The following is a 23088-nucleotide window of genomic DNA, read 5'->3' on the forward strand; positions in this document are numbered from 1 at the left end:
TCTGTTAACTGACCAAATGTGTCAGTAGGTTTCAATGTGAAAAGCTTTCGTTTTCAGGATATGCTCTTGGGCGCAAACTCTATTACATGCATTCAAAAGTCAAAGCTTTCGCAAAGCTTTTCTCAGAAAGAAATTCGCACGCTATACATGATGTTTAGTTTTCTTCATTTTTGCAAACATCTTTATTACTTCACAGAAACCCCTGCAATCATTAAAATCAGGGGTATATTTATGTAAGATCAGATAAGACCAAAACGTGAATCTATATTCAAACTAAAAAAACTGGATAAATTTTATGTTAAATATGATTAAATGTCCCTTGCATAGGTACTATGTCAAAAAGAGGAACGATTTAGCTCCACTTTTTCACACTTTTGGAAATTTGCGAAGTAAGATTCCTTGAAATTGGTGCATTTTAGGTATGTAGTAATTCGGCAATATTGCAAATAAAAATACATTTAATATGTTGGCCGAAAATTTTAACCCTCGAGGGAGACAACAAGGGCGTCTCTTTAGACGGCGTGCCCAAGGCTTTAATACACCCTCCAGAATATTCCGGAATATTCTGCATTTATTCGGATGCCACGGTCGATTAATACGAGCTGAGAGCAACCATCGGCTGTTATGGCAGCCCACACCATCACCATGGGTGGCGCTTGAGTTCTGGTGGCCAACCGAAGGTGCACATTTTCAGCTGACCTCTTTGACAAGTAAGCAAGATCATTTTGTTTGTTTACAAACTGCAGTTCACCACTTACGGTCAAGCGAAGCAACTCTTTAGCTCTTTTGAGTCTGTTTTTTTTTCTGCTGCTTTGTAGGTTCTTAAAGTTGCAGTTTTTTCATCTCAACCTGTATATATGAATTCCTGGCGTTTAAGAAATTGTTATACTTAATATGTACTTTAAAAACTACTTCAATAAAAAATAGTCCTGAAAGATCCTCGCTGTGACCTTCAATAACAGTACTAAAAGACCCACACCTAGTCACTTTATAACCTATATCAAGCATCCACAATTATCCCTTCAAAAATACACAAACCCAGTCCTTCAAAAACAGTTCTAAAAGATCCAAGAAGACCCTTTCCAAAATCTGTTCCTGATTCATATAAGTATCAAAAATATTTCTTAAAAATATTTTTATCACGACCGCAGTCCAATTCTAAGTTATTTTCTTTTTGAAATTTAGAACTTTTAGATAGCATAACTAATGATTAAGGTTTCAAATTGAAAACAGAAACAAGTAAAAAAGCTGTAAGTTCGGACTGGCCGAGCTTTAAATACCCTCCACCATTTGGAACGAATTTGGACATTTTCAAAAAAAGTAACAATAATAAAACCGTTAAAATCTTAAAAATTCCGAATGTAGCCGTTATATTAGGGTATATACGACGACCTGGACCTGCATAGGCGACTTTTGTCATAAGCCATTACAATATTCAAATGCGAAACTTGAAAAAAATGAATAGTGTAACTAAAATCATCAAAATATCGAATATCGGGAGGTACCATTATATGGGGGATATACGAAGACGTGGACCTGGACAGCCAATTCTCTGTATTAGGCTGTAGTATCCGTTACGAACTTTAAATACAAACAATTAAACAATTCCGGTGTATAATGTCTCTAATACCATAAAAATATCGAATGTTAGGAGATACCGTTATGTAGAGGCTACACGAATTTTTAATTTTTTTGTCATAGGTTGTAGTACCCATTCCAAAAATCAAATACGAAATTTGAAACAATTCCGTTGAATAATGACGCTAATATCATCCAAACACCGATAAAGGGGAGTTGCCGTGACCCATTTACGAACTTAATCTGCTTCGCTTGGCCGAAAGTGATGAACTGCCGAATTTGGTTTTCTCTGAAGAGAAAACATTCGTTGTCCAGCAGTTTGTAAACAAACAAAATGATCCTGTTTACTTACCTAGGAGGTCAGCTGAAAATGTGCACATTCGGTTGGCCACCAGAACTCAATAAATACCGAATACATTTGGCCGCTGACCTTGAACATTCCAACAGGATTCATCACCATCGCACTTAGCACGCACCACCCAAGAATGGTTACAAAATGAGGTACCTCACTTCATTTCCAGCGCACAATGGCCACCAAAATCTCCGGATACCAATCCGTTGGACTATTGTGTCTGGAGTATTTTGAAACGCAAAATACCAAAGTGTCGATCACCTCAAGCAAGAACTTCGCTGGAAATGGGCCAAAATACCGAAGAGCAACATTCGGGCAGCGTGTGACGGTTTCATTGGCCGTTTGAAGGCCATATTTCGTGCCAAAGGTGACCAATTCGAACAAATCTAAACTTATTCTAAAATTTAATGCTATTTCCGACAATTTTGCTTTCATTCAATAAAATTTCAAAACAAATGTAAAGATTATGGCGTTTGACTTTGTTGCAGATTTTTTTATCTCACCCTGTATTTCGAGGACTTACAAACGGAATGACAAAATTTCTCAAAGATATTTCTTAGGGTGCAATATTTCACGTTTAGGGTTCAATTAGCACATATACCCCATCAAGAAATATTGCATTGTTTTATTATACCCAACAACACTATGTATTGGGGGTATTATAAGTTTGATTGGGCCAAAAATTATTTAACACCACAAAATATTGGTTTCCCACATAGGACAGTATATGTGGATCTTCCTATCTCGCCGAGCTGAGTCGATCTAGCTATGTATGTCCGTCCGTCCGTCTGTCCATGTTAATTTGTTATCACTCTACAGGTCGCAATTTTGGCCCGATTTTCACGAAATTTGGAATGGAGGTGAAGCTAGGGTCAGAATAGAACCCTATTTCTTTTGGAGATGATCGCATAATATTTAGGGGTTGAAATGGGCCAAAAACTGAAAAAAATCCTGATTTTGCAGTTTCTCTACAGGTCGCAATTATAGACCAATCAAAGCGGAAGTAAGCATGGGGCTAGAGCTTAGGGCTGGGAGGAAGCCTTCCAATTTAGATGGCCATCGGGTAATATCTAGTGGGTGAAATAGGCCACAACATTTGTGTTAAATAAAAGTCAAATTTTCCATTAAACCCCGAATATTTTTCATCCCGTCAATTCAGAATGCCCTCTTGACATAAAAGTATAAATCTAAAAAAATCGCAGAAAAATATGCCAATAAAGATGTTAATATAGATTTTGTAGTATTTTGTGATATTTTTTTATATTTTTCATATTTTCGCATGCGATAACGATTTTTTCAATTTGACTTATAATATTTTGTTATATTTTTTCACCTTGCAACACAGGTTGGGTATATTATATAAGTATTGCAATTATCGTTCGATCCTCACGAAAGTTTTCACAAGGGTAGGGTTGGGCTCAGAAGGGCTAGGCCTATTGTTTTCAATGATGGCCGCAACATATTAGGGGGTTGAAATGGACCAACAACAAAAATGTTCCTAATTTTGCAGCCGTTATAAAGGTCACAAATAGAAACCAAAGGACACGAAATCTCGCATAAAGTTAGAGTTAGGACAGCGGGTACAATGGACCACTAATTTTGTGTGAAAAAGTACCAGCATTACTTACAGGCGATATCCGAAATACACAAAAGGCGAATTTCTGATAGATGAGTCTTAATTTGGAGATACAGAGGGCCTTTTTGCTTTTGGAAATGATTGCAAAATATTTAGGGGTTCAAATTCACCAAAAACAGAAATGTTTTTCCGATCACACAATTGAAGCCAATCGACACGCCTGTGAAGATAGTTAAGGACAGGGAAGAATTCTAGCATTTTGGATGACTATTGGATTATATTTATCTGTAAAATGGACTACAACAACTAACAGCCCGACGGAGTGGATAAAAAAAATCCTAATTTCAAAAGCGAAATTTTCCAATATGGATTTGGACATAAGGGGGCTTCTAACATATTGTAGTGTTGTAGTGTGTACCATAGTCGGCCCCGCACGATTATAGCATTTTCTTACTTGTTTTTTTTTATTTTTTTGAAGACTTAGAACAGAAACATGATTTAAATGCTCTTTTATCTCTCCAAAGTTTTTGCGAAGCCCTCGTGCGACTTCAGCACAAAATCTATCGCAAAAGAATATGAATCTAATCAGCACGAAATTAGCTGGATTTCGTGAGTTTAGGGATTTTTAGTGTTCTGCCGCATATATCAACCTTCATTTCGGTTTCTCAGCTCCCTGAGATTTGAACCTAATTTTAATTAAGTATATATTATAATGAAGCCGGGTCGAACTTGTTTTACAATAGGATATTACACGTGTCGTGTTTGCCGATTGTCACATAAAGAGTAGGTCACACAATAAATAAAGCTCGGTTCACCTGTTGATTGTTTACATTACGTTTCAACATTCAGTGATAGCATAAAATGAGCTTTCTCTCAAAATAACAAAAAACCTATTCCGTGTCTCTTTTCTCTCACATGCAAACTTTCTCTGAGTTTTAAATTTCACGAGAGTGCCAAAGTGGGGTTGTTCAAAAAGAGCTTAATTGATAAAAACCCACCAACCGAGAGAGCGTTTTGAAAGAGCGGGAGGCAAAAAAACAGAACGCATTTTATAAAAACAAACAAACAAACCTCCAACAAATAAATAAATTTATTATGTTTGTTATCTGCCGTAAAGCTCTCTTTGTTGCTAGTGTGTATGTAGCTACCGGCTCGAGAGCGAGATAAATAAATATGTATGTATGTAAGTGAAATTGTCAAATGATAAAGCCAGCTAGACCTTTGGCACTAATTAGGTGCATGAGTGAGAGTATTCGCCGTAGTTTAGTTAGTTGCTGGCAGTCAATTTAGTAAAACGCTTCGTACGGCACCAGGCACGCTTCAGAAAACATTTGCCAGTGTAACGTGTTTGTGGGTACGAGTTCGTGTGTCGGTGTGTTCTTTTGGGTTTGTGAGTGGGGTCAATCACTTGTATATCTGGCTGCACAAAAAAAAAACAGTGAATTGAAAAAAGAAAACAATAACAACATCAACAAAAGTGCACGCAATTTTTTCAAAACATTGTCGAGAAAGTGGCTGATTCTGGGAAAATCATTACCGGAAATTTACAAAATGACGGATTTAATTCACCTTGTAAGTCCTCATCCGCCGCATGCAGAGGTACAGACATCCAAAGAATTTAGTTTTTTTTCTTAATTCATTGCTATTGCTTTCTAGCTTTTAGTTTTGATATTGGCTTTGGAAAATCATTTTAATCATTACTTGTGTTTCCAATTGTTTGCCAGAAATTCCATGGATTTCTTTTACCTTTGCATGCTTTGTGAATATTTTGTTTGATTTGAATTTTGCGAAATTTGAAAAAAACCCAACAATTGCTTGAATTTGTATTCCTTACTTATTTCTAATTATAGCTATCTGCCATTCATTTTAATTGTGATTTATGTACCAAATTGTTTTGTTACAAAACAAGGTCCTATTGCGCGCCCTTTGTCCATTTGTTATTGTCGAAGGCGAAAATTGTATGTTTTCCTGTGCGTCCTTGACCTTGTCTGTCGGTGTGTGTTTTGGTTCTGTGCGTTGTTGTGCAACAGCTCTTCTCTTGTAAAAGTATGTTATACTTTTACAAGAGAAGAGCTTTTTTTGATAAACAAAAAGGATGAATATGTAGATGAAAGAGCTTTCGTATTGGAAAAAGGATAAAACATAGGTTGTTCTAAAGAGATGCCATTAGAGTTGTTTAAATAATGGTGAGAAGAAATATTTATGTCTCTTATAATGATACCTTTATAGATAATGGCTAACTTGAGCTTGAGTTATTCTTTCACATATCCCATAGCAATGATCTCAAAATGTCACCTTCATTTCTCGAGTGATCAGCTTTTTGGTGCAGGATGCCATTTTCCAACGAATATTTAAAACTAGTTTCCTGCCAAATCAATTCTTTTTTAAGTTTCGAGACTCAGCGAGTAATTTCAATACGTATGCCACTATATGACTCTCATAAAGTCTTATCGTTTTTAATAACAACAGTGTCGTACTGTCGTTTTCAATAGATTATCGAAAATATTTGTGTTTGCCACCAATGATCCTGTAGTTTTTTAGACCCATTGGCATATACTTGATCAAACTTATCTTTAGTTGGTCTTTAATCTAATCACCGTTATTTATAGCTTCTTATTGGAGATTTGTTGAAATGTATGGTTGCTATCCGATTAACGGGTGGGAAGGAATTTCTTTATTTTAGTTAAGCCTATATTTTTTTTTAAATTAATAAAATTTTATCAAAATTTTACATTGATGTTTATTTATTATATACTAGCTGGCCCGGTCCGCGTTGCCGGACCCTTTTTTTCTATTATGCATAATTGTCAAAGCATAATTATTCACAGACATGACAGATATAAGTGTTCACGTACTGGTCGATTAAAAGTGTTTTAAAATACCTGTACCCATATTTAAGCGGTGGGCTTCAATATTTAAATCGTGGGCTTCAAATGTGTGGATGTGCTATCAAATCTATAAAAAATATATATCAATCTTATCCCCATGTAATTTTAATTTTTATGATGGTAGCAAAATTTTCCAGTCAACTCAGCAGTAATTTGGAATTTACAGTATTTTGTACACCTCATAATTGTGGGCTGAATGATTTAAGAATACCCAAAGTTAATTACTTTTTTAAACCCATTAGCACCTCAGATTGTGCATTAGAGTCCTCATAAGTCCGATTTACCATGTGGGTCTGTTTGTCCGCCAAAAGGTGGACTTGAGAAAATTCTAAAATATGTAGATATGTTGAAATTTTTGTGTAAGATTTTCACCCCCAAATACACATTTTTAGCCAAATCCTTTGAAAAATTGTAAAATTAGGAGGAACCTTCATATGGGCACTACTCCGAAACATCGACCTACATTGAAAACTTTCTTCTACTCCTTATAATCCAAGATGACAAATAGAGGCCAAATCAAAAATATAGCAGCACAACATAGCATGTCAAACTGAAAAAAAAAATTCGCGTGATTTAAATAATTAAAAATAGTTTTATCCACCTCATAACTGAGGGCAAAATGATTTCAAAATAGACAAATATAATTACTATTTTACACCCATTACCGTAAGGTGGAAATTAATTTTATTTGCCATTTAAATTGTAAGTTGGAGACCCCATAAAGTCCATATTTTTCATCAAAGTATAATTCAATGACGATTCAACAAATATTCGGTCCCGTGCTACTTTCTTATATTTGTAATTTGTTCATGTTTTCACAATTTATTTCATATAGATGTACATCCCAAATCTACGTTCCCAACCAATATTCTCTTAGGGGTTACAAATTCAATAGAATACAAAATGTTCTTTTCTGACCACACATTAAATGTGAAAGTGGACTTGGGGATACTCCAATGTGGGGACTTTACTTAAATAAATTCCTATGTGGCAATTATCTGTATGATGTAGGGAACCATCCCAGGGTAGCATAAATACAATTTTTTAGCCAAATCTATTGATGAATGTGGTCAAGACAACTATGTGCCCTACACTGAAAATTTCCAATTTTATGCGAAGAGGTTCTCTACCCCCTTAGAAACAATTATGCCAAATAAGGGCCAAAAATGAAAAAAGTGGCCACGACCTCAAAAATAGCTTAAATCATACGATGGTTATATAAATGTGAAATCGGATTGTATCCTTATCTGTGAGTTATGACCGATATTATGCCCTGCAAAAGCGATTTAAGGTATCTTGAATGATTGGAAAGAATTTCTGGAAGGATAAAAATCCTTTTCTTACTAAAAGTCCCATGCGCTCTATTATTTTGCACCTTTTATATTCGGTATTTTACTGATTCTACACCCAATAAATTTTGCACATAAAAGAAGTAGGTCCACGCTTTGAAATGAGCGTCATTGGGCTTTTTCGGTCATTTTTGTTTGTTGAAATGTGTTCGCATCTTCCAGCTGAACCACAATGTAGGTTCTGGAGTTGAAAGGCAGATGTCAGTTAACATCGTATTTCGCACTTATTTCATTTTTTTCGTGAAAAATTATTCTTTATTTTGTTCACAAAAAATCCACTGAATTCAATATGATAATACAAATTGACAAAAGAAGAATAACGAATTCAAAAAATCTTCAACTTGTTCGCTGATTTTTTACAGCAAATGTTTAAAGATACTCACAAAGTTTGTCAATAGAATGTACTATTATTTTAAAATTCGATTCCATTGAAACATTTTTTTTTTCGATTTTTCCCGATTTGAGAATTTTTGCAAAGAGATCCCTTTTTCGTGATTTTTTAGCGATTTTGAAAAGGTAATTATCTTTTAACTTTAGTGTGACCGCGTTAAATTATCTCGATATCATCTATACCGTTTCGCCACCACATAATTCGGTACTACACTTCCATGTAACCCGCCATCAATTTCAGTTCTCAAGAAATCAAGTCAAATAAATTGGTATTAATATTCGAATTCAAAAATAAAATATAAAAACACTACAAATGTACATTAGAAAAAAGTAAGTCAAAATTAGAAAAAAATCATGGAAAATAAAACATTACTATTGTACATTTGAAAAGTCAAAATGAAAATGTTAATATATCACATTCTTACGCGATTTTTTTTGGATATTATCCTTTTCGGAGAGGAGAAAATTCCGAATTTGTGTGAATCGTTAAAATTAGTACAGCGGTTCTTAAGTTATAAGCGTAGTAACTAACACAACTTACATTTATATATATAGATTGATGTTACATTGAATCATTCAAATTAAGCGTGAAACTATTAAAATTAATTGCAGGCATATTTTTCGAATATTTCGGTAGACCGATTTTTTAAATACTCGTGTGATTCTAGTTATGGAATATATTCAAAGATTTATATAAAAATTAGCAAGCGCCCGCTAAAATTCCATCTTAAAATTTTAGATTCGCTCCAACAGTTCTTTTTTGTGCTCAAAATTGGTATCATTATTTCTGGACAACATTTCCATACAAATCTTTATGCATATTACTAAATTTTCCGCTGCACCAGTTCGATAATGTTTAAATGTTTCCTTTAACGAAAATGATAATCGAAAAGTTTACCAATTCTTTGGATTTGAAGATTACCGAAGAGCAATTAGTCAAAACCTTGCACAATCCAATTTTTCTGCCCAATACTATTTCAACGTCTTTAATAATAATAATTGGCCACCACCATATCTAAATCTTAGAAACCAACAAAGTCCTCAATATCAAATTTCAGGATTCAAGCTCTGCACTTTTCTTACGTTCACAGTATGCTTTTCCAAAACCATCTCCTTTTTTCAGCTACAATATCAAATATCAGGATTTCAGCTCTATCCCTTTATACAATACCAAATTAAGTACTAGTTAGTACTTTTTGTGCAAATATAGTACATATTTCTAAAACCTCACAACTTGAGATACCAACAAAGACCTCAATATTAAATTTCGGTATTCCAGTCTTATCCCTTCACCCAATATCTAATTTAGTACCATTTAGTACTATTCGTACATATATAGCGAGTATTCCAAAACACCGACAAATCTTAAACACAGATACAAATTTCAAAATTTTATGTACATTCCATAAACTTATTACCAGTTAGTACTTTTTGTACATAGTAAAAATTCCCGAAATCACTCCATATGCCTGGGCTTAACACGAATGGCGACCCCAATACCATATTTCAGATTTCAAGCATTATCTCACCAATTTTGCAAAAAAAATACTATTTAGTACTTTTCGTACACATGCAGTAAACATTTCCAAAACCATCTCTTTATAAAAAATCTTCCACTAACAGGGACCCCAATACAAAAATTTGATACTAATATCAAATTTCCAGTTTTTAGCTCTGTCCATTCACATAATCGGACCATTTTAGAAGTTTTGTTCGAATTTCCAAAAACCCTGCACTCCATAAGACACTATCTTTCCATATTTGAGAAAGTATTAAATGATTAGTACTTTTCGTATCCTCTTAGTACGAATTTCCTAAAAACCAGCCTATGGACTGTCAAATTTCAAAGGTTGGAAAGTATTCTGGAAGTTCGTAATAGGAGGGTGCCATTAGTATTGGTGGAATGGCATGCATAATGTGTCACTGCTTTAGTGTAGCATAGATGTAACAAAACCGTTTTTAGGGATTTCGAATGGTAAGTCTACGAAAAGTACCAAAAGGTACTCATTCCGTAACATGATGTTTTTTTAATAAAAAGAGATAAAATCTTCACATTTTGCATATCTGAGTCTTCATTATTTTATGTAAAGTTCTGAAATTCGGAACAATACCTTGTTATTGGTATTGAAAATGTGGTGTATCGGTATAGATAGTTTCTATACATGCCCAGTACTTGATATATCATCAATATAAAGTTTATTTTCGGTATTTGGAATGTAAAGAGGAGGAAATCTACTTGAAAATAGGATTTGCATTTTTTTTTTAAATTTTATTGAATGAAAGCAAAAAATGTCGGAATGTTCGAATTGGTCACCTTTGGCACGAATTATGGCCTTCAAAAGGCCAATGAAACCGTCACACGCTGCCCGAATGTTGCTCTTCGTTATTTTGGCCCATTCCCGGCGAAGCGCTTGCTTCAGGTGGTCGACACTTTTGTATTAGAGCCAACCTTGCTTTTCAAAATACTCCAGACGCAATAGTCCAACAGATTGTTATCCGGATATTTTGGTGGCCATTGTGCGCTGCAAATTAAGCGAGGAACCTCATTTTGTAACAATTCTTGGGTGGCGCGTGCTGAGTGCGATGATGCTGAGTCCTGTTGGAATATCCAAGGTCTGCGGCCAAAATGTTCGTGTGCCCATGTCTTTAATACAATCTCCAGAATATTTTTGCGAGAGTATTCGGCATTTAATCTGATACGAGCGGAGAGCGACCATGGGCTGTTATGGCGGCCCATACCATCACCATGAGTTCTGGTGGCCAACCGAAGATGCACATTTTCAGGTGACCTCTGTGGCAAGTAAACACGATCATTTTGTTTGTTTACAAACTGCCGGTCAACGAACGTTTTCTCATCGGAGAAAACCGAATTCTGCATTTCACAACTTTCGGCCAAGCGAAGCAACTCTTTAGCTCTTTTGAGTCTATTTTCTTTCCGACCCCGACTTTCAATATTTGCCGAATGGAATATTGCGATATATTCAGCTCACGAGCCATTTTTCGGCCATTGCGACGCGGGTTTCGATCAAGTCGCTTCTTTACTTTTCGAGCCATATCTGCTGATGTTGCTGTTTTCTTCCGTTTACTTCCTTGGCGTTAGGCTACGCTACCAGTATCACGGTAACGAGCTATTATGGTAGGAGACACAAAATATTTATTCACAGTTAAAAGCTGGAGTGCTGTAACGACTTGTGGTTTTCCAGCCAAACAGCTGTCGGAGGAGACGTTTAAAAATGACAACTGTCTGAATTTGGTTGCAGTTTTTTCGTCTCACCCTGTATAATTGTACGAAAAGTACTAAATAGTATTTCATTTGGTATTGGGTAAAGGAATAGAGCTGATATTCTGAAATTTCATGTCGAGATCACCGTTGGTGTCCGGAATTGTGGTATGGAGGTGGTTTTGGAAATGTGTACCATAATTGAATGAAAAGTACAAAACGGTAACAAATTTGGTATTGGGTGAAGGGATGGATATAAAATTCTGAAATTTAATATATACGTTAAAATAGTTATGAATAGAAAAATTGGATGTGGGTCCATTGTGCAAGGTTTTATTAACATCCTTCTCGGTAGACTTCAAAATAAAAGAGCTTAAAGGTTTTTTGTTGTAAAGGTAAACATTTTTTCATTATTCTTTCCGAAAAAGTAAAAAATTTGAATAATATATTAAACCTTGAAAGTCTAAGAGTTACGTACGACGTGTGAAGTTTGGTTAAAAAATTATCAAACTGTACAAATGTTGCATTTTTAGTATTAAAAAGACCTAATAAGAATTGTTGGACCAAAACTAAAATTTTGAGGTAGACTTTTCGCTGACGAAGTGCCGGGCACTTGCTAGTTGTTTCATATGCATGACCTCCATATCATTTTCAGCAAATTCTCTAATCTTCATTCAACAAATAACCTATAGGACTCCTATGTATTCCCCAAGACACGGCTTTGGCTGGCACTTTAATTCTCAAAAGACATCAAATTCAATAACATTAGATAGTTAGAACTATTTCTATTTTTTATTAAATCTTAATTTTATTCTTTACTCTTCCCCCAGTGTAAAAGTCAAGCTCTCAATTTGGCACCCTTTGTCAATTTTGTGGTTTTGTACTTTGCTTTCGTAAGAAATCCCCAGGGCGAACTATGGACGACCATTCTGAAGTGTGCACCCATTGTGAGTCTTATGTTTTTCGTTGTGATGAAGGGATTCGCATTCAACAAACAGTAAGTTCTGTTCAGATATTAAAATTAAATATTTAAATCAATATTTATTTTTTTAAGGTACAAATATTCCCTACTGATACTCATTGGCCTGGTATTCTCGTGTGGTGGTGATGTTCTGCTCAATATTGATATGTTCCCACATGGCATGGGTTCATTTGCTGTTGCTCAAATCTTTTACATATCGGCATTTGGTTTGAAGCCCCTGAATTGGAAATTGGGCATACCGTTCTATGTGCTATGGGCCGTGGGTAAGGAATAGGGTCTTAATGTACTTTCTGTGGAAAATTATTTTTTAATTGATTTTAGCGATTGCTGTCGTTGCCAAACATCTTGAGGGTGTGCTGATTGTGGGTATGCCCGTTTATGGGTTCCTCTTGCTGACCATGTGTTACCGTGCCACTGCCCGTGCTGTCCACCAAAAAACTCCCCTGTTTATTTTGTGTGCAATCTGCAGTGTATTGTTTGTGGTGTCTGATGGTATGATTGCCTTGGATATGTTCTTGCTATCAATTCCAAATGCAAGGGTAAGTATGGAAGACATTTGTGTTCGGAATCAAAGATCCCAACATAATTTTGTGTAACTTTTCTCTTTCCAGCTCTGGATTATGATCACCTATTATGCAGCTCAATTTGGCATTGCCCTAAGTACCACCATTGACATATCGAAAAAGAAGCCCGGTATAATGTCACCCAGAAAGGGACGTAACAACAGCAGTAGCCGTCGTCGTGTCAAATAAAAAGACTGATTTAAAATAACTTCCTTCCTTCGAAAACCAAAACTAATTAAACTTACAAACAACAAAACCAACAAAAATTTTCAAAACAATAACAACCATATAAACCCAATGTCTCTTTGTATCCACCAAACAAAAAAAATGTAACCGAAATACTTCCATTATCTGTGTATTATCAGAAAAAATACATTTAGAGGAAAAAATCAATACTTAATTCAAACCTGTTAACTAGTTGTAGATAGTTAAATGTTTGTTAATCCACTTATCTTCCAAAATATATACATATACAAATTGTTAAAACTCAATTTTAAAAGACAAAAATATATTTAACTGCACAGTGACGTATCATTAGATGATTTAATCATAAACAAATACAAATGCCAATTATTTAAATTAAATTTATATAAATATTACAGAATATTATATAAAAATGAAATTGTACATATTTTTTGTAGATCAATGTTGTACGTTTTGAAATCTTTGTTAAATAAATGTAACTTGAGTATAAAGCATTACTTTTTACTATATACCACACTAGCAAGTGCTGGCTACTTCATCAGTGAAAAGTATACCTTCCAAATCCGCACCCATATCTCAATCCCAGATACCAACATGGATCTCAATATCAAATTAGAAGATTCCAGTCCTATCCCTTCACCTAATAACAAATTTAGTAACATTAAGTATTTTGCTTACATATACCCTATATCTCAATCCCAGATACCAATATGGGCCCCAATATTAAATTTGGGTATTCCAGCCCAATTCCTTCACCCAATACCAAATTTAGAAATATTTAGTATTTTCAGTACTATTATAGTACACATTCCCAAATCCATGTGCATATCTCAATTCCAGATAACAACATCAACCTCAATATCAATATTTGAAGATTCCAGTTCCAGGCCTTCACCCCATAACAAATTTAGTACTTTTCGAACATTTATGGTACACATTTTCAAAACCACCTCCATATCACAATTCCAGATACCAACATAGACCTCAATATCAAAATTGAAGATTCCAGCCCTATTTCTTTAATTTTCAAAACACCTCTATATTTCCATTCCAGATGACAATATAGATCTCAATATTAAAATTCGGGATTTCAACTGTATCCCTTCATTTACTATCAAATTTAGTAACATTCAGTACTTTTCGTATAACTCATTTGCAAAACCACCCCATATTTTTAACACAGACACGAATAGTGATCTGGACATACATTTTCACAATTTCAGCTCTATTTCATCGTCCAATACAAAATTTAATACTATTCCGTACTTTTCGTACAATTTTAGTACACATTTTCAAAATCAACTCCATATCTCAACCCAGCTACCAATATGGACCTAAATATCAAATTTGTGGATTGCAGCCCTATTCCCACACCCAGTACTTTTAGTACACATTTTCAAAACCACTTCCATATTTCAATTCTAGATACCAATAAAGACCTCAATATCAAAATTCGGGATTTCAACTGTATCCCTTCACTTAGTACCAGATTTAGTAACATTCAGTTCTATTCGTATAATTTTAGTGCTACTTATTTGCAAAACCACACCATATCTTAAACACAGACACGAATAGTGACCTGGATATACATTTTCACAATTTCAGCTCTATTTACTCACTGAATACAAAATTGAATAATATTTAGTACTTTTCGTACAATTATAGTACTATTTCTAAAACCTCCTCCATATCCCAATTCCGAATACTAACAGAAACCTCAATATCAAATTTGTGGATTCCAGCACTAACCAAATTTGGTACCATTTAGTACTTTTCATAGAAATATAGTTCACATTACCAAAACTAACTAGATATCTCCTTTTCAGATCTGAATATACAATTTCGGAATTACAGCTTTATCACTTCACCGATATCAAATTTTGTAACATTTAGCGCTTTTTTTATAATTTTAGTACTACTCATTTGTAAAACCACCAACTACAGATACGAACAATTACCTCTATATCAAATTTGGTATTCACCCAATACAAATTTGGTATTATTTAGTACTTTTAGTAAAATTATAGTACACACTTTCAAACCTTTATCAAACCAATACCATCAGTAATCTATAAATCAAATCTAAGAATTTCATCTCTACCTACTGCCAATACCAAATTTAGTACCATTTAGTACTTTTCGTGCACTTGTAGTACATATTTCCAAAATCATCTCCATATGTCTAGGCTACACACGAACAGCGGCCTTAAAACCAAATTTAAGATTTCAAGCACTAGCTGTTCATCCAATACCAAATTATATGTAATATAGAACTATTATATACTTTTAGTGCACCTAGTGCAATATACACTTTCAAAACTAACACAAAATTTAAAAATTCCAGTTTCATCCCACCTTCATGTATCAAACTTACTTTCCGTCCTTGGTTCTCATACCAAATTTTAAGGTTTTAGCTCCACCTGTTCACGTCATTGTAGAAGTTTAGTACCATTTTAGAACTTTTTGTAACATTAAAGTTCGAATTACCAAAAACCCTATGGTACACGTATCCTGCACTTCATCAGTGGCTCTCATTTCATATGGCAGAATTTTTAGTACATTTTAGTACTTTTCGTATGAACTTCCAAAACCCAGCCTTATTACCAAGACTGCCCTTTTTCAAGGCTCTACGAATAGATCTCTCTCAATTAAAATAGAATGTATTGAGTGCGAGGATTTTGAAATAAAAATTTTAGACTTTTCACTATTTGTTGTAGTCAGAAAAAAAATGAAAAGTCAGCATTCAGCTCCAAAAAAAATTTAGAAAATTGAAAATTCAAATCTGTTATTTATCACCTTCTATCAAGTACATGAATTCGCTTAACTGCTGGTTCAAGCGAAAATAATGTTTACCTATCGCGGACATAAGCCTATCAGTGTGTAATGTTACTATTCGCCGCTATAGCACGATGTGGCGTACCTGTCGTCGCTCACTTGGACATTTTTGAATAAGGAGTTGGAGGTCTGTAAAAGTATGTTTTTTTTGAAAGAATGTTAATAGTATATGTGAAATGTCTGAAAGTAAACAAAATTTCGCTTTAGGCAGAAAGTGTCAATCATGGAAATAATATACAAAAAATTTTACTAAATTTCAGAATGTGGGTCCTATCGATCTACTTTATGGAATACCCCTCGCAATATCTAACATTGGGAGGAACTTTTACCATTTTCAGCACCAATGATTCTGGATATAATCCAAAGATTTCTAGCAAATTTCAAATCTCTTACCTAAATGTTGCCAAAAATATTTTGAACTATAGAGGTCCCTCTGTAAATATTGCCTATATAAAGGCTTTACCAAAGTTTGGCACATGCAGCCGAAACCCCTTTGGGATTCTGATCTGCAAACGAGTTCTATCAAATACACTTTGAATTTTTCACAAGCAGGACTGGCAATTGGACATTGAAATTTTAAGTTTTTTTTTTTTTTGCAGCAAATTGGAAAAAGGTGCTAAATTTTCAAAAATAAACTAGAGTTTTAATTAGCAAAAGTTGATTATATTTTTTCATGGTACATATTGAATATACAAATTTCCTTTGTTCAGAGACTCACAATGGAATTTGATCTTGAATAGTTCTTCCTCTGACACTTTCATAATATTCGAATGTAATTTTTTCACAAACTAGGGTATCTATAGGGTGAGATGAAAAAACTGCAATCAACTTCAGACTGCTGTCATTTCTAAACAACTCTCCCGACAGCTGTTAAAATTATTCCAGCGATAGCTCATTATATTTTTTACAAGCGTACAAAAGCATTTTGGAGAGAATTTTCCAGAAAAAAAGTTATTCGTGATGGATGAAAATCAATCGTGATAATGTGATTTCTTCATATTTGGTTGGAAAACCACAAGTGGCTATTGTTAGAGCACTCCAGCATTTAAATTTGAATTAATCTTTTGCGTCTCGTACCGTCGCTCGTTACCGTGATATTGGTGGCGTAGACCGAAGTCAAGGAAGTAGACGGAAGAAAACAGCAACATCAGCGGAAATGGTTCGAAAAGTAAAGAAGCAACTTGACAACCCTCGTCGCAGTAGCCAAACAATGGCTCGTGAGCTGAACATATCGCAATATTCCAATAGGCAAAAATTGAAAAAATGAGCTCGGGGTAAAGCCATTGAAATTCCAAAAAGTCCAAGAACTTACACCGCAACTGAAAGAAAATAGTCTCAAAAGAGCTAAAGAGATGCTTTGCTTGGCCGAAAGTGATGAACTGCCAAATTTGGTTTTCTCCGATGAAAAAACATTCGTTCTCCTGCAGTTTGTAAACAAACAAAATGATCGTCTTTACTTGCCAAAGAGGTCAGCTGAAAATGTGTACCTTCGGTTGGTCACCAGAACTCAAGCGTCGGCCAAGGTGATGATATGTGCCGCCATAACAGTCGATCTCCGCTCGTATTAATCGACCGTGGCATCAGAATAAATGCCGGATATTATCGCGAAAATATTCTGGAGGGTGTATTAAAGCCTTGGGTACGCAAACATTTTGTCCACAGACCTTGGACATTCCAACAGAACTCAGCATACGCCACCCAAGAGTGTTTGTAAAATGAGGCTCCTTGCTTCAGTTCCAGCGCACAATGGCCACCAAAATCTCCGGATACCAATCCGTTGGACTATTGTGTCTGGAGTTTTTTGGAGAGCAAGGTTGGAACTAAAAAGTACCAAAAAATCTCTGGATACCAATCCATTGGACTATTGTGTCTAGAGTATTTTGGAGAGCAAGGTTTGCACTACAAAAAATACCAAAGTGTCGATCACGTCAAGTAAGCGCTTCACCGGTGACGGTTTGAAGGCCATAATTCGTGGCAAAGGTGACCAATTCGAACAAATCTAAACTTATTTTAAAATTAGATGCTATTTCCGACATTTTTTGCTTTCATTCAATAAAAATTAAAAAAAAAATGTAAATGACTTTGTTGCAGTTTTTTATATTTTTGGAAATTTTTTTCTTTTGGAAAAAAGGAACTAACATTATCACTTTGGTGACTCGCTTAAGGGTTAATATTGTTGTGTAACCAAATGTGTAAAATTAGCCAAAATAGGATGGAATCTAGCACATACAACAAAATTGAGCCTGGAAAGATCGGTATCAAATTTTATCGAAATCGATTAAGATATAGCTATAGCTCTCAATTATATTGTTCACCCGATTTATTATTTTTGTCCTCCACACATACAAACGATATTGGAGGAAATATATCGAATATAGCGCACAAATGCCTTTGCGGCTCAGATTTGGATATAGCTCCCATGTATATCTTCATCCGATTTCAAGATTATTGTGCACCAAATGGTTAATATAAGCCAGAATTTAATGGATTTTGACACATTAGAAAGAATCAAGCCTGGAAGAACTTAACTTAAATTTGATGTAAATTGGTTGAGAAATAGGTATATGGGACATATACATGTTTCATCCGATTTTGTATCTAAGTCCCTCACACCCCTAAAATGCTCTCCACAACAATGATTATTGGTTTGGTGCCGGCTCAGATTTGTTGTGCCTAAAGAGTGTAATATCAGCTCAAATAGGATGGATTTTGATGAATATCGGTACAGACAAATTTATTTGAAATTTATACAAAGCAGGATATAGTTCCGATATTTTAGTTCATTCCGACTTTAAATTATAACTATAGACATAATTGATATGATTTAATTATCACATTAACCCCACTCTTTCTAGATTACTTTGCAATGTAAACTTTAAACAATCGATACACTTGTCTCCTTTTTTTAACTCTTCTTTCGCAATCTGCCATATTTTCCCCGTAATTATTTATTGTGTTGCACAGTGTTATTTAAATTGCATGAATTTTTCTATATGCTATCTTAGATTACAATGAATTTTTTTTTATTAATTTTATTTTTTAGCAGTATTTATTTTCTTTTTATTCTCCCGCCTATTACTTTTCACAACATGTATACGTCGTTTCTTCTTTCGTGTTGTCAATTTATACAAAGAAAATATGAAAAGTTCTCTAACAATGGCCTAACCTATTTCCACAAAACTCAATATTGATGCACCCAAAATAATGTCAAAATGCCACCCAAATTCGATATCAGATCCAAGTAGGTATACTGGAGACGTGCTGCATATTTGGTTGAGTATTTTTGGCAAAATAAATTTCGGCCGATATTTCCGGTAGGCTGTCATTAGCACTGAAATAATTAATTTAATGACTTTACACTCATACTAACACATATATGTTATAATTACTATATCACACATACTTGGGTAATCCTATAACATTAAGTTCCACCAAATACAACAATGACTCACAGCCATCAACACAATCACAAGTCATGCCACGCCGGGTGTCATTCATGTACTCATCCTGGAGAGGTTCCTTCAGGTAAGTGAAAATATCTAAGGCAAAAGAAAGGGTAAATGTTAGGGTATGACCTTTGGAAATACAAAAATATGTATATGTGTTTCTTTTTTAATTTCCCTTGACCTACCCCAATTCTCATAAATACACCTTAAATCGGACACCTTGCATTCCGGTTGTGAAGCTGAAAATATATATAGCAATAATAATTTTGTAATGCTCAATAACAATTCTTACATATTTCTGGAAAGAACATTGACATTGTACAGTTACAGGCTTCTATTAAATATCTCTGCTCGCATCGAATCAAGCAATTATTTTTTTTAAATTCCAAACCCTCAATGTGATCGTATTTCGTTGATATTTCATCCTGGAAAAGTTAATGAAGTATATTTTTTGGGGAGTTGCCTGTAAGTCTCAAAAACAACAAAATAAATATTACCGAAAATACACATTTGCGCTTTGCAGGATCTAGGTGACGAGTGCTCCTCGCAGTCTCGGTAATTGTTGGAGTTACCATAAAACTGTTGTGGGTATTTTTTTGAATGATATGAAATAACGTATCACTCCACTCGTCAACTTCTTTTATTAGAAGCTAGGAAAAAGGAAGAAAGAACAAAATTACAAATATAGCAATATTTGGGAATTTTTAAATTCAATTCATGTTGAGAGATGATTTCCATAAAAAATAATAAATTTAGCCCCGGAATGTTCTTCATTTTTATTGATAAGTAGGAACAGCCATTGAAAATTATTTAGTTTTGTGAACACTTTATTTCTCCTTCGGGATCGGTGGGGCTATGTTAAAGCTTATGTCTACAGGGTTGTCCATATTCGACGGACCCATCTGGCAACGCCATAACTTTTGACAGAGATGTCACATCGCTTAATGACATACCGCGTTTGAAGCGTCAGTCCAAGCAGATTTTTACCATAAACCAATACACGCCACGCGAACTCTCTGAAATAGTTGAAATTTACATTCAACAGTTTATACGAAAAGTTTTCGACTGGTAAGGCTCTTTCTAATCCGAAGAGGCCATATAAAAGTCGAACATCCCAAGAACATCCCAAAAACCCCGTTCTCAGCAGTTGGGCATGGCTCGGTCCACTTTACAACGGATTATTCGCATTGATTTGCATTTGTTCCCGTACAAAATTCAATTGACGCAAAGAATGTAGCCTGCGGACAAGCCTCGTCGATTGGAATGTGCCCAAAGGTCCGTCGAATATGGGCAACCCTGTATACAGACCAGCCCATTTCAATTGAGGACTGCGTGACTGGCTGAACATAGAATTTTGAAATTTAGCATGTGGGTCAATGCTGGGTGAGATAAATCCGGCTATTTGAACCGGTACCATTTGGAATAAAGTGAACAGATAAAGTTAAAATCTTGACGGGTTCGTGTGGCGAGACATTGCATGTATAGGTCCACGCTGTGGTATAGCCCCCATATAAAGGTACCTCCCGATATTCGCCATTGATGGGTTTTGCCACATTTTTTACTGATTTGACTAAAAATTGGTATTTGTAGCTCATAATGGGTCCTAGTTCGTGTGGCGAATCATTGTAATTGTAGTAATTTGTTATAGTCCCATATAACGGTACTTCCCGATATTCGGTATTTTGATGATTTTTGTCACATTTTTCACGGATTTGTCTGAAAATTGGTATTTGTAGGTCATAATGGGTTCTAGCTCCTATGGCGAAACATTGCATTTATAGGTTCACGATTTGGTATAGCCCCCATATTACGGTATCTCCCGATATTCGGTATTTTAATGGTTTTTGCCACATTTCTTCGTGGATTTGTCTAGAAATTGGTATTTGTTGGTCTAAATGGGTTCTAGTTTTTTTTGCGAGGCACTGTATTTCCCGATATTCGGTATTTTTATGATTTTTTACCCTAAGGTGGAGGGTATTAAAAGTTTGGCCCGCCCGAACTTAATGTTTTTACTTGTTTTAACTGTTAGTGATTGAGGATTTTTCGAAATTTGAACTATACTAAAACAAAACTTAATCCGTTATATGGGCCGAACCGACCAATACAGAATGTTGGAGTGTAGGATAGATGTGTCAAAAAAAGTTATACCCCCCAGATCATTCAGAGCATATCAAATTTCGTATTTGAAGTTCGTAATACTACAGCCTATGACAAAAAATTGCATAAAAAACGTGAGGTTTTTGCGTACCCATATAACGGTACCTCCCTATGTTCGGTATTTATGATTTGGCGACATTATTTACCGAAATTGTTATAGACTGCAGTCAGACTGCTATCATTTCTAAGCCACTCGTCCGACAGCTGTTAAAATTATACCAGTGACAGCTCATTATATTGTTTACAAGCGTACAAAAGAATTTTGTTGAGAGTTTTTCAGAAAAAAATTATTTGTAATCGATAGTGTGATTTCTTTATATTTCTTTATATTTATATCAGAAGAAATGGTTCGAAAAGTAAAAATAAAGAACAGACTTGATCGAAACCCGTGTCGCAGTGGCCGAAAAATGGCTCGTGAGCTAAACATATCACAATATACCATTCGGAAAATATTGAAAAATGATGGGATAAAGACATTGAAATTCCAAAAAGTGCAAGAACTTGCACCACAACAGAAAGAAAATAAACTCAAAAGAGCTAAAGAATTGCTTCGCTTGGCAGAAAGTGGTAAACTGCCGTATTCGGGTTTCTCCGATGAGAAAACATTCGTTGTCCAGCAGTTTGTAAAGAAACAAAATGATCGTCTTTACTTGGTTGGCCACCAGAACTCAAGCGCCGGCCATGGTGATGGTGTGGGCAGCCATAACAGCCGATTGTCGCTCTCCGCTCGTATTAATCGACCGTGACATCAGAATAAAAGCCGAATATTATCGCGAAAATATTGTGGAGGGTGTATTAAAGCCTTGGGTAAGCAAACATTTTGGCCACAGACCTTGGACATTCCAACAGGACTCAGCACCATCGCACTTAGCACGCGCCACCCAAGAATGGTTATAAAACGAGGTTTCTCGCTTCATTTCCAGCGAACAATAGCCACTAAAATTGGCACTAAAAAATACCAAAGTGTCGATCATCTCAAGCGAACGCTTCGCCGGGTATGGGCCAAAAAACCGCAGAGCAACATTCGGGCAGCCATTGGCCGTTTGAAGGCCAAAATTCGTGCCAAAGGTGACCAATTCGAACAAATCTAAACTTATTCAAAAATTTAATGCTATTTCCGTCATTTTTTGCTTTCATTCAATAAAATTAAAAAAATTATGGCGTTTGACTTTGTTGCAGTTTTTTATCTCACCCTGTAAGTCCGAATTTCCAAAGCTACCTACATACCTCAGTCCTACGATGCAATAGTAATCTTATTGTCCATCGGTTCATGCAAATCGAAATTGTACCAAATTTAGCACCATTTAGTACTTATCGTACATATATGTACGAATTTCGAAAACTACCACCATTCCCCAATCCTACACTGTACCAGTAATGTTAATTTCAAATTTCAGGATTCCAGCTGGGTCCGTTCTTCCAAATTTAAATTGTACCCAATTTAGTACGCATAAGTACACATTGCCATAACTATACTTATGACGTAATCCAATAGAAATCGTATTTCCAAATTTCCGGATTCCAAATATGCCGGTTCCTCCAATATTT

General features: G+C 35.1%; 1 protein-coding gene across 1 annotated transcript; it reads left to right on the forward strand.

The window, feature by feature from the left end:
- The first annotated feature begins 4763 nt into the window (after positions 1 to 4763).
- On the forward strand, positions 4764 to 13114 carry LOC101896415 (lysoplasmalogenase-like protein TMEM86A). The gene is made up of 5 exons (XM_011295933.3): positions 4764 to 5105; positions 12184 to 12350; positions 12408 to 12598; positions 12657 to 12874; positions 12947 to 13114. Exons 1-5 carry the CDS (start codon positions 5058 to 5060, stop codon positions 13085 to 13087), a joined length of 765 nt encoding a protein of 254 aa, XP_011294235.2. The 5' UTR covers positions 4764 to 5057; the 3' UTR covers positions 13088 to 13114.
- The last annotated feature ends 9974 nt before the right edge of the window (positions 13115 to 23088 follow it).

Source organism: Musca domestica, unplaced genomic scaffold (assembly GCF_030504385.1).
Source record: "Musca domestica strain aabys unplaced genomic scaffold, Musca_domestica.polishedcontigs.V.1.1 468, whole genome shotgun sequence".
Classification (NCBI taxonomy): Eukaryota; Metazoa; Arthropoda; class Insecta; order Diptera; family Muscidae; genus Musca; species Musca domestica.